This window comes from Bubalus kerabau, chromosome 1, assembly GCF_029407905.1.
Source record: "Bubalus kerabau isolate K-KA32 ecotype Philippines breed swamp buffalo chromosome 1, PCC_UOA_SB_1v2, whole genome shotgun sequence".
NCBI lineage: Eukaryota > Metazoa > Chordata > Mammalia > Artiodactyla > Bovidae > Bubalus > Bubalus kerabau.
Window position 1 is genome coordinate 172,811,320 of NC_073624.1, and position 13,172 is coordinate 172,824,491.

Genomic DNA, 13,172 nt, shown 5'->3' on the forward strand with positions numbered 1-13,172 from the left:
TTATGGCAGCCCTGGGAAACAAACACAGATTGTATTACTTGGGAGTGGTACGCCACTGCAACAAATACCTAAAAACATGGAAGTGGCTTTAGAATTAGGTAATGCCTTGAAAAGTTTAGAGACGCATGATAGAAAAAGCCTAAACCGCCTTGAACAGACTATTGGTAGAAATATGGATGTTAAAAACTCTGCCAGTGAGTACTCAGAAGGAAATGAGTAACATGTTATTGGAAACTGGAGGAAACGTATTATAAAGTGGCAGAGAACTCAGCTGAACTGTGTTCCACTGTGGGGTGAAAAGCAGAACTGGTAAACGAACACAAGGAGATTTCTAAGCAAAGTCTCGAAGGTGCAGCCTGGTACCTCCTTGCTGTTTATAGTAAGACTTGTTAAACAGAAATGATGAGCATCTGCTGATGTGGGAAACTCTCAGCCTGTTCTGACAGCAAAAGAGGCTAAAATTAGGAGATTCGTCATGGTTAGTAAGGTATGCACTGGTGAGAAAGCCGAGTGTGGCTGAAGAGATTAAGGGTGTGACTCAACCATCTCCGAAGAAGCAAGGCACAGAGATGGGGTTACCCAGGAAAGATCTAATGGAGGATCTTCTTGTCTGGTGTGGATCCCCGTGACAAACACAGGAGACCCACACGTGTTTTGAGAATGTCAATCAGCAGAAACACTGCCAGCTGGGACTGAAAAGGATGAAGTGGGAAAGGGCTGTTGGACTTCTAAAATTCTACAGGCAGGAACCAGGCTGATAGAGCTACTGAGCGATTGACGTGTTCCACCCTTCAAGAAAAAGGAAGAGTGTGCTGGGCCCAGAAGATGAAGCCTTGAACCACAGAGGATTCTTCTCAGGTCTTGAAACTGAGTGGGATTTGCCTTGCTGGATTTCCTTCCTTTATCTCCTTCCCTCTTTCCCTTAGTTTTTCCTAGTGGTCTTTGTTTCTTAGAGCGGTTTTAGGTTCACAGCAAAACGGAGTGCAAGGTATAGAGAAAGTAATCCCTGGCCTGACGTTCACAGTGTCTCCTACCACCACAACCCCACAACAGAGGGCACACTCGTTATAATTAGTAAGCCCACACTGACGCATCACTACCATCCAAAGTTCACATGAGGGTTCCCTCTCGGTCTTACACAATCGATGGGTTTTGAAAACATAACCCTACTTTTTAGCAGTATCACACAAAGTGGTTTCACTGCCCTAAAAATCCTCTGTGCCCTGCCTATCCATCCCGTTCTCCTCCCCATCCCCAATCCCTGGGAACCATTGATCTTTTTACTGCCTCCGTGGTCCTGCCTTTTCCAGAACATTATATAATTGGAATTATATAGTACGTATATTCTCAGATTTTCTTTCAGTTAGTTAATATACATTTAAGCTTTTTCGATGTCACTTCATACTTCATAGCTCATTTCTTTTTAATGCTAACACTTCATTATCTAGATGTACCACAGTGTGTTCATGTTGTCCTTTGTATTATAGTCCTTATCAGGTATGTCTTTTGCAAATATTTTTTTCCCCAGTCTGTGGCTTGACTTCCCATTCTCTTGACAGTATCTTTCACAGACCTGAAGATTTAAATTGTAATGAAACCCAACTTATCCATTCTTCCTTTCACGGATCACGACTTTGGGGTTGTATCTTTCCTAAGATCTAGGTTTTCTCCTATGTTATCTTCTAGGTATAGTTTCGCACATTACATTTAAGCCTGTGATCCATTTGGAGTTAAATTTTTGTGAACAAAGTCTGTGTCTAAAGATTAATTTTTTTTCATGTGGGTGTCCAGTTGTTCCAGCACCATTTGTTGAAGCGTATATTTGCTACATTCTGTCGCCTTTGCTCCTTTGTCAAAGATTCACTTACTACATTCAGGTGAATCTACTTCCAGGCCCTCTACTGTTTCATTGATTTGCCTAATTTTTCAACAATACCACACTGTCTGGATTACTATCACATTATAGTCATCTTGAAGTCAGTCCTCAGACTCTGTTCTTCTCATTCAGTATTGAGTTGCCTATTCTGAGTCTTTTGATTCTCTAGATAAACTGTAGAATCAGTTTGCTGATATCCACAGAATGACTTACTGGGATTTTGATTGGAATTGCATTAAATTTATAGATCAAGTTGGAAAATACTGATATGGTAACAATAGTGACTCTTCCTATCCATGAACATAGAGTGTATTTAGCTCTTCTTTAATTTTTCATTAGCAGCCATGAAATTAAAAGATGCTTAGTCCTTGGAAGGAAAGTTATGACCAACCTAGATAGCATATTCAAAAGCAGAGAACAAAGGTCTGACTAGTCAAGGCTATGGTTTTTCCAGTGGTCATGTATGGATGTGAGAGTTGGACTGTGAAGAAAGCTGAGCGCCAAAGAATTGATGCTTTTGAACTGTGGTGTTGGAGAAGACTCGTGAGAGTCCCTTGGACTGCAAGGAGATCCAACCAGTCCATTCTGAAGGAGATCAGCCCTGGGATTTCTTTGGAAGCAATGATGCTAAAGCTGAAACTCCAGTACTTTGGCCACCTCATGCAAAGAGTTGACTCATTGGAAAAGACTCTGATGCTGGGAGGGATTGGGGGCAGGAGGAGAAGGGGACGACAGAGGATGAGATGGCTGGATGGCATCACCAACTTGATGGACGTTGAGTTTGAGTGAATTCCAGGAGTTGGTGATGGACAGGGAGGCCTGGCATGCTGCAATTCATGGGGTTGCAAAGAGTCGGACACAACAACTGAGCTGAACAGAACTGAGTATATTGTAATTTCTCTCATAGAGCTCTTATATATATTTTGTTAGATTTATATTGGGGGGCGGTGTGCTAAAGTAAACGACATTGTTAACTTCAAATTCCACATGTTCATCAATGGTATCTAGGAAAGTGATTAACTTTTGCATATTAACACTGTATCCTGCAACTTTGCTATAATTGTTTATTGGTTTCAGCAGTTTATTTGTTTTGGTCAATTCTAATTTTCTACACAGAAAATCGTAACCTCTGCAAGCAAAAAAAGTTTTATTTTTCCTTTCCAGTCACTATACTTATTTTCTTTTTTAGTTTCATTGCATTAACTTTTAGAACAATGTTGAACAGGAATTTTGAGAAGGAACACTTTTGCCTTGTGCCTGATCTTAGCAGAAAAACTTCAAGCTTCTCACTATTATGTATAGTATTTGCTTTAGATTTTTTTGTAGATGTTACTTATGAAGTTGAGAAAATTCCCTTCTGTTCCTAGTTTGTTGGAAGATTTTTTTTATCATGAATGAGTATAGGATTTATCATATGGTTTTTCTGTATCTATTGATATGATCATGTGATTTTTTTCATCTGTTGATGTGATGGATTATATTGATTTTTTAAAATGTTGAACCTTGAATGTTGAACTCTGGTGACCCTTCCTAACTTCCATATCCCCTTCCCCTCTTTTGGAGTAGGAACAGCCACTTATCTAACTGTAGTTAGAAGCAGACAATCTGTTTTCTGGCTTCACAGGTCAGAGATGGAGGGAAATTTTGCCCCCGGATGGACCATACCAAGTGTCTCACCAATACTAGATGTAAATGATTCAGATGATGAGGTCAGAGCTGATGACATTTAGATGAGACTTTGGATGAAGAGCTGTCATGTAATGGGTTGAGACTTTTGCAGATGTTGGGATGGACGAATATATTTTCTATGTGGGATGAATGTGAATTTAGGAGGAACATCGGACAGATTATAACAGGCTGAACTATTGCCCTCAAAAGACATGTCCAAGTCCTAATTCCAGGAACCTGTAAATATGACCTACTTGGAAAAAGTGTCTCTACATATGCAGTTAGGTCACAAATCTTGAGATGACCAGGTCATATGGGATATTTTAGTGGATGCAAAATCCACTGACAAGTGTCCTTGTAAGAAAGAAGCACCGGGAAGTTTGAGGCAGACACACAGAAGAGGAAGCGATAATGGGAAGATGCAGTGGAAATGGTGAAATGTGGCTTCAGGAAGTGGAAAGGCAAAGATTCTCCCCTAGAGCCTCTGAGGAGACCAGGGCTCTGCTGACACCTTGACTCCAGAATTCGGAACTCTAGAACTGAGAGAGCTTAAATTCTGTTGTTTCAGGCCACCCAGTTTGTGGTATTTTGCTACAGCAGCCCCAGAAGACCATACACCTCCATCTACTCTTATGTACAGTTTGCAGACAGGCCAGGTAATGGGGAGATCCTAGCCCATGCTGTGAGGTCTGTGAGTGAAGGGCTGGGTGATGCGGAGACCCCACCCCTCTGAGGTCTGTGGACTGTGAGAGCAGAGTAACATGGACACCCCACCCATGATGATGTTCCTGTGCTGGGCAGTGTGACAAGGGAGAGCTGAGCAAGCAGGAGTGGGTGGATCTGTGAGCAGCCTCAGGCTAGTTTATGAGGCCAAGAGGGCAGACTGCTTACTTCACAGGATCCAGAGGTCAGAGTGGGCTTGAACAAGATGCAGTGGTGTCTTTTCTTATGACCCCATGCTCCAACAAGCACACAGAGCAAGTGAGGCTGCAGGTTCAGGCATCTCCTCATTTTGGGTTAAGCTAACAGGACAGTGAGTGACCAAGAAGGCATCTTGTTGCCTCCCCAGCTATTGCTTCAACCCCCTCTGTGACCCTCCCGTGCTGAAGCAATGTTCTACATGAATAAGCCAGTTGGGAAGACAGGTGGTCTCTAAGTTTAGCAAGCAGCTACTGCTTCCAAAAAGAAACCAATTTTCTATGACACGGCGCATAAAATGGGTGGGTTTGGATCTGTAAGTAACCCTGGTTCATTCAGACCACACCCCATGACCTGGGACACTTCCCTTCTCTCCACACTGTTCTTCCTGCGGGCTCACTCCTGTTGGGCAGTCAGGATCTCAGCAGAGCCTTGACTATAGACCCTGGAGGGTGTTAGGTATTTTGTTTCCTCACTTGTCAGAAAGAAACACAGATCCCCTCTGGGGAACTTCTGTGAGCACTCTGCAAAGCCAACAGGCTTGTGCGTCTGATTCACAGACGAACCACTTACTGGGCACTTAGGAATGGGATCCCTGGTCTCGTCTTCTGACCCACTTCCATCATCTTCATTCCTAATCTCTATTCCCAAATTGTGTATCTCTATGCTGCCATCGCATTAGGAAACGAACCGCCCTCTAAAGCATCACTTCCATTGGAAAACGCAGCAGAAGGTCCAAACAACTCCATGTAAGAGACTTCACAAGGCTGTGCATTCTCTGCTTGTCCTCACCTTCCATGGTAGGAGAACCCAGTGCCTGCACCCCACCTGCCACTCTTTTCCAGGGCACTGGTCCCGAGCCTCTAAAAAAGGGTCCAGCCTCATTAATCCCAGCACCAGCTCCACTGCCCAGAAGTGGGGACAGAACAGCCGCTGCATGGGGGAAGCCGCCTGAGTGTGGAGGAAGAGGCATGGGCAGCAGGCTTGGGCTGTTTGCACACCCTGGGAGGGCCCAATCCTCCTTTATGGATAGCTGGGTTTCTGCATCCTGCCCTTTACTCATTCTAGGGAACATGCCCTAGACCTACTAACCCTCCAGCCTCCAGAAGAGATAGATGGCGGAAATGAGCTGCCATTCCCTAGCTCACACCTCCCTCCCCAGGGTGAGAGAAAGGGACAGAGGTTATGATAGAAGATGAAGGTAAAATCCAGAGGTCACTGAGGAACCAGTGCTGCCTCGGACCTGGTGGGAGAGCACGTGGGACAGCGTGGCACTACTGTGCCCCGGGACAGTAGCTGCTCATGGTGGGATGGCCTGAACATGGCTGCCTACCCAGCAAGAGCCCAGGACGTGAGTCAGGCTCAAAGAACACAGCCTTGACCGTGGTCGTGCTCACAGCTCCCCACTCCTGAAGCCGGGATCTCCTCACCTGGACGCTGCACACGGGCCTTGAGTGGCCCCTGGGTGGACAAGCAGCCCCTGCTATCTTTGAATTGATGCCTTCTCTGCCCCTGCTGGTCTGTTTCTCACTGAGGAGGCTGAGGGATGAGACTGAGCAGTCCTTCTGGGAAGCAGGACCACCCTCGTCTTCAGACTAGCTGAAGGACCAACCTTGTGGCTTTTTACTTTCAAAATGAATCAGGGAAAATTACCTCCTGGGTAAACCCACTGCTGTTCTGTTTCCAGATGGGTGCCAAAAGCTTGAGATACTATGTGGCTGCGGAAATCAACTGCAAATGTGAAAACTGATTACAATTTGCAAGTTGTATTCAAACCCGTAACTAATAATTAAATCAGGAGCAGTGAGAGGGGAGAGGACTCCTCATAGGTGAGGCCAGTGGGGCCTTGGAAGCTTGCAGCATGGTCTCATGCCACGGCTGACATCCCAATCAATACAACTTCTTCCAAGAGGGCATTTCATCAAACCCAAAACCAAAGCCCCCCACCCCAACTGCCTGCCTGTAGTCAAGTTTCCTGTGTTATTTGAATGTCTCTAGGATTGCTTGCTCTCTTTTTCTCTCCTAAAATGTGTGTGTGTGCCGTTTTGCAGCCTCCAGAGATGACCTGTGGAAACCATGACCTGCCATCTCCACCTCATTCGCTCCACTGCCCCCACTTCTGCCTTAAAGGGAGGGGACCGAGCAGCGCCGTCAGCGCAGCCCGCGCAGCCCTGAGCAGCGGGGAGTCAGGCAACAAGCCGGTGCGCGTCCCCGGCCTGCGGCCGGCACTTGTGCTGTAAGCAACGTCGCTGCGAGCCGTTTGGCCTCACAATTGGCTGTAAGGCAACTGTTCCATGAAAGATAATCTACTACAGTCTTGCAGAGCATTAACTATCGATTCTTTAGCTAATTTAGATACAGCAGCTTGTTTTCTAATGCTGTCTTAACCAAATTACGCAATCTTAGAAACTGGAGGGAAAGAAGAAGCAAGGACCTCCTATTCCCCCCAAACCCAAAATACATGGTTATGTGATTCCTCACGAGCATAAGTTTCTTAAAAATGGAGACGTTATTTGATAGCAGAAGTACATGATGTAGCTAGAATTTTGGTATTTGGCACTGAATCTGGCTTACATGATTTGGTTAAGTATTAATATAAGGACTGGACATATGATGGAACACTTAAATATAGTCCATGTATGTACTACCAATTATACACAATATCATCTGTTCATTTTACTTCCAGAAAAATGCCAAAAGATTTCAGATTTTTTTATATCGTAAAGAACATACAACTGACATTAGATCCTGAATCCTTAAATGATCGACTGTGAAAAAGGAAGTATCATCACTTTCTCTTAAAGTGAAAGTGAAGTAGCTCAGTCGTGTCCGACTCTTTGCGACCCCGTGGACTGTAGCCCACCAGGCTCCTTCCTCCATGGGATTCTCCAGGCAAGAATACTGGAGTGGGCTGCCATTTCCTTCTCCAGGGGATCTTCCCGACCCAGGGATTGAACCGGGGTCTCCCGCATTCCAGGCAGACGCTTTAACCTCTGAGCCACCAGGGAAATCACACTTTCTCTTAAGTTATGCCCAAATACAAGTATAACCATGAATCTACACACATTTTAATGACATTCAAATATTTTTAGCATTTTCATTTTTCCAAAATAAAATCTTTTAAAGATTTTGTCATTAGTTTTTCATGTTTCATTGTCATTTTTGCCTTTTTATCTTTTATGGCAAAAATACCCAAAACCCTCCCAGCTGCAACCCTAGACTCAGTGCTGGCCACCAGCAGGAATGCCATGTGAAGGGCTCAAGCCACGCTTGAGTTTGGGGCTAAGGAGGGAAGTTAGATGCCCTCCAGACAATGCTTGAAGACTCTGATGTGAAACTTCAAAGGAACACACCCATCTGGGCAGGTGAGTGCAAAGCCCTGCAGTCTGTTCTCCTATGGCTTGCAAGCTGGGGACGTGTCTAAATGTTCAAATGGTTGAAAGAAAATCAGAACAAGAATAACATTTTGGAACACATGAAATATATGAAATTCTAACTTCACAGGTAGTTTTGATGGAACATAGCATGACCATTTGTTCCTAAGTCCAGGCTGCCTTCATTTAACTGTAGACCTGAGACATTTCAACAGATACCACGTGGCTTGAAAGATGAAGTATTTTTTACCTGGCCTTTTATTGAAAAAGTCTGCTGACCTCTGCCCTAAACAAAAGAATCAGCCATTTTTTTACGAAATGTTAAAGCAGTTTCATTTCAGCTCAGTATTGGTCTCACAGCTGCATTAGATGTGGGTCCTTATTCTGCCCACCTTTATAGTGTAAAACTGAACTTAAAGAATTACGTGTTTTAAGTGCAAACTCCTTACGGGGTGACAACAAACTTAACTCAATCCATTCCCTCAGTTAAGAGGTTAAAGGGCAAGTAGATTTTGTTACTCACATGCGTGAACTTGACCCCCCCACACAAATCCAAAGTCAATGTTAGAGGACAAACTCCACATCAAGAAAATAAAAACCACAATAGAAGACACAACAGGTCCTGATCCAAACACCAGTGGTGATGACCACGGGCTCGGTGTGCCTTTCCTGCCACTCTCCGGAGGGTCTACTCACCTGGTAGCATCCACTTGGTTCCAGCCGTCACACTTACCACCTAGGCCGCCTGAGGGTGGCAGGAGACATCACCAGCTGACCTGCTCGTCCCCTTCCCTTGGCACTGCTTCTAGGAGCGTCTCAACAGCTGTCCCCCCGTGGCCTCCCCATGTGCAGAACACGGAGGCGGAGCCAGTACACCACACTTGCAGGGAGCAGGGGAGGTGGAATTACTCCTCTGGGGTAAGTGTGTCGTGGGAGTCACTGCCTGGTTTCACAGAGTTCTTGGCAATTTTGCTTCAGCCTTGGTGACTAACCATTTGGCAGATGGATTTTCTGCTACAGGAAGGTGCTGAGGTTAAAAAGTTAGTTCTGGGGTCAAGGTTTAAAAAAAAATAGCATAAAATGGTCTTTGATGGTCCTTTTTTTTTTTTTTTAATTTTTAAAACACTCTAAGTCTCCACATCAATTTAGCTATTCATGGGCAAGAAAGGGCCCAGAGAATAGTCCTCTAACAGTACAATGTCTTCTGTATCACACACCTTCATGCTCAGAGTATCTGGTGATGGATTAGGAGAGGGTGAGGCCCACAGAGCTCAGGGCTTGTTCCTGGCTGGGGATCACTAGCAGAGTCCCGGCCCCTGCTTTCCAGAGGCCTGTTGGTAGCCGAGGCGTCTATGGCCCTAATTCCAGAGGAGTTACCTATTTTCAGGATGAGCAGAGGCTGGCTGGCTGCTGGAGACTGAGCTGGGGACCTCTGACCAGTGCCCACCTGTATTCAGAATAGCATCATGAGTGGCACGGATTTGTGTTCATGTCCGCTGCTCAGGGCTCTCCAGAGCTAGATGCAGAGAGCGCAGGCCTGATGGCAGCAAGTCACCTGCTCATTGAGACACCTGGGTAATGCACGCACCCTCAGGCGTCCTGACTCCGGGCCTGAGGTCAGTGTGTGTTGTGTGCATGTATGTCTGTGTTTTCTGAGTCCCAGGCACGAGCCCCATGCATGGCCATGGTGAGAACCACGTACTCTACCCCAGGGGACACACTCTTCAAGGGCTGCCATGAGAAGCTATGGTATTTGGGTGCAGCCTGCCCACCTGCACTTGCCCGTGCCCAGGGCACATGTGCTACATCTCTTCAGTCGTGTCCAATTCTATGCAACCCCAAGGACTGTAGCCTACCAGGTGCCTCTGTCCATGGGATTCTCCAGGCAAGAATACTGGAGTGGGTTGCCATGCCCTCCTCCAGAAATCTTCCCAACTAAGGGATCTACCCCGTCTCTCCTAAGTCTCCCGCACTGGCAGGCAGGTTCTTTACCACTAGCACTACCTGGGGAGCCCATGCCCAGGGCACAGGCTGCCTTTCCTCAAGTGTTCCTCCAAGTTCCACAGGGATGTGATCCAGCTGCGGCTGCCTCTAGGCATGAACTCTCAGTAACTGTCCTTGCTGACACACCTTCCCATCTGCTGTGTTCTCCCTGACCTCCCTGGGATCATGCACAAGAAAGGGCAGCACGGGGCTCAGACCCCATGGAAGGGGTATGAGCTCTGAGCTCATCCATCACTTGATGCAAAGGAAAGGTCAAGAGCGACTCTGCACACACCTGCATTGGTACAAGAAACCTTGAGAGGACAGGCCCACTTCTCATCTTGGAGGTTAGTAAGTACAAACCAACGAAGACAAACAGAGACTAGGAATATAATTTACCAAACTGAATAAAGAAAAGAACTGAAAGACCCTTATGACCATTACTTTCTAGAAATGCTACTTTCCATGTCTTTTTGGAATGGATCAGCTGTCACAAGGCTGGGCATCCCTAGGTGACCCAAAATCCATGCCCACTGGGAACCTCAGGCCTAATTTGGAAATGGGGTCTCTGTAGTCATCATCAAGGTAAAAAGATCTTGAGGTGAGATGACCCTGGATTAGGATGGATCCTCATAAGAGAAAGGACAGGGAGTTTTGAGACACAGAAACGTGGGATGATGGCCACATGACAATGGAGGCAGAGATCTGGGTGATGTGGCCACAAGCCCAGGGATACCTGGAGGCACCGGTGACTTGAAATTGCACAAATGATCCTCTCCTAGAGACACCAGAAGGACCGCAGACTGCCCACACCTCAACGCTGAATTTGTGGCCTCCAAACATGCATTCCTACTGCTGTAGGCCTCCTGTCTGTGGTACTTTGTTAGGGCAGCCCCAGAAAACTAACACTGTATCTGTGAATGAATTCTTACAACCACCCAGGACTCAGCACGCGAGTGGAGTGGTGCGCCGTGGCAGCACAGGCTTGCAGGCGCCATCCCAGGAGGGCTGCAGCAACGGCGCGCCGCAGCAACCCCGTACAAGGCCTACGCGAGCTTCTCTGGGCAGGGCTCCTTGCGGTGTGATTTCAAAGCAGCCTGAACGGCGCTTGTTGTGAGAATGGGAGGACGCCACCCACTTCTCTACTCTCCCTCTTCTTCCCATGAGGGGCTCTCCCAGGCACACACTGTGCTGTGCTGTGCTTAGTCACTCAGTCGTGTCTGACTCTTTGAGACCCCTTAGTCCATCAGTCTCCTCTGTCCATGGGGATTCTCCAGGCAGGAATACTGGGGTGGGTTGCCATGCCCTCTTCCAGGGGATCTTCTCAACCCAGGGATTGAATCCAGGTCTCCCACATCGCAGATTGATTCTTCACTGTCTGATCTGCCAGGGGACACATTAAGACATCCCAAACCAAGCGAAAAGGCATCAATGTATAGCTTCAGACAACATTCTAAAACTAGCATTTCTGTCTCTGGATAGAAATGGGGCAGAAAAGCAAAAATTAACACTATTTAAAATAGGTGCAATTTCACCAATCAGAATGGCTGCTATCCAAAAGTCTACACGCAATAAATGCTGGAGAGGGTGTGGAGAAAAGGGAACCCTCTTACACTGTTGGTAGGAATGCAAACTAGTACAGCCACTATGGAGAACAGTGTGGAGATTCCTTAAAAAACTCGAAATAGAACTGCCATACAACCCAGCAATCCCACTGCTGGGCATACACACCAAGGAAAGCAGAACTGAAAGAGACACGTGTACCCCAATGTTCATCGCAGCACTTTTTATAATATGCAGGGCGTGGAAGCAACCTATATGTCCATCAACAGAAGAATGGATAAGAAAGCTGTGGTACATATATACACAATGGAATATTACTCAGCCATTAAAAAGAATACATTTGAACCAGTTCTAATGAGGTGGATGAAACTGGAGCCTATTATACAGAGTGAAGTAAGCCAGAAAGAAAAACACTAATACAGTATGCTAAGGCATATGTATGGAATTTAGAAAGATGGTAACGATAACCCTGTATGCAAGACAGCAAGAGACACAGATGTATAGAACAGTCTTTTGGACTCTGTGGGAGAGGGAGAGGGTGGGATGATTTGGGAGAATGGCATTGAAACATGTATAATATCATATGTGAAATGAATCGCCAGTCCAGGTTCGATGCATGATACTGGATGCTCGGGGCTGGTGCACTGGGACAACCCAGAGGGATGGGATGGGGAGGGAGGTGGGAGGGGGGTTCAGGATGGGGAACACGTGTGCACCTGTGGTGGATTCACGTTGATGTATGGCAAAACAATACAATATTGTAAAGTAATTAGCCTCCAATTAAATAAATTTATATTAAAAAAATAATAATAAATAAAAAAAAATAGGTGCAGTTTGTACTGTTTTCATGTTTGACTAAAAACTGAGCAGTTAAAGAATATTTCAGGTGTCTACAGGATGATCTCAGGGTGTACCAGGTGTACTCTTAGCTTTTATTAGAACTTACAGTATAACCAAAGAGAAACTGACCTGTCCATCAGAGAAAAACGGAACAACGTGAAGGCAATGAGGTCTGTACTGAGCAGGCCATGCAGGAGAGGCAGGCTCAGGACCGAATGTAGTTCTGGAGAAGAGATTTTCCTGACAAAGGATACGCCTGCAGTGTTCAAACAGGCAGAGGGTTAGAAATAAGCAGATTCTTTCATAGAGACGTAAATCATCCTTTTTATGGTTATCAAGAGGAGACAGGATGCAAATACAGCTAGTTGTGCCCTGGAGACCTGGGACTGTGGCCAGGCAAAGTGGTCCCCGAGGCCTGGGTCCAGCTCACCCTCAGAATGAAGACGCCGTGCTGCCGTGGCCACCTCACAGGGCTCAGCCTGTGTTTGAATGTGTGGGTGCCCTTGACTCCCCGGGCAGCCTGGGTGGGCCCTGCAGGCAGGAGCTCACTGTACGTGTAGGCAGAACTCCTGCCCTGCACGTCCAGCTCTCTACAAGGGAGTCCCTGGTGGCGGCTGCGGTCGCCCCGAGCCACTTTCTCGGCAGCCCTGCATCCTGAGGCGGCCGTGCCCCTCCCGGGACAGGCACCTGGGATGGCTTCCCGGGTCTTCATCCCAAAGGAAGCGTGCAGGATCTGAGAACAACGTGCTCTGAAGTGATTCTCATCAGCAGCGGTCAGCCCTATGCTTGCCTGTTCTTCTAAGTCAGTTTCTTCATTCGTCGGTTGTGCTTGTCGATGGTTAAGGTCGTCCGGTCCACAGCTTCAGTGATGCCATCCAAGGCCTCATCCTGTCTCTCCAGCTCTGTTTCGGTGTCTAACGCAAGACTTTTGAGCTTCCTCAGGATCTGCA

At 46.5% G+C, this 13,172-nt stretch overlaps 1 protein-coding gene and 1 long non-coding RNA gene across 3 annotated transcripts in view; one reads left to right on the forward strand and one right to left on the reverse strand.

The window, feature by feature from the left end:
- Window positions 1–307: 307 nt before the first annotated feature.
- LOC129623053 (uncharacterized) lies at window positions 308–6,646 on the forward strand. The gene is made up of 4 exons (XR_008700322.1): window positions 308–858; window positions 4,113–4,200; window positions 5,145–5,211; window positions 6,514–6,646. It is a non-coding gene; the product is annotated as an uncharacterized LOC129623053 (long non-coding RNA).
- A 4,942-nt stretch (window positions 6,647–11,588) lies between these two features.
- Window positions 11,589–13,172, reverse strand: part of SNAP47 (synaptosome associated protein 47) — a 66,890-nt gene continuing 65,306 nt past the window's right edge. The window contains exon 5 of one of the 2 annotated variants that reach the window (XM_055540046.1): window positions 11,589–13,167. In XM_055540046.1, coding sequence (XP_055396021.1) covers window positions 13,021–13,167 — 147 coding nt within the window. In that variant the 3' untranslated portion in view covers window positions 11,589–13,020. The remainder of the gene's footprint in view (window positions 13,168–13,172) is intronic. The other variant, XR_008700266.1, reaches the window with a different exon arrangement.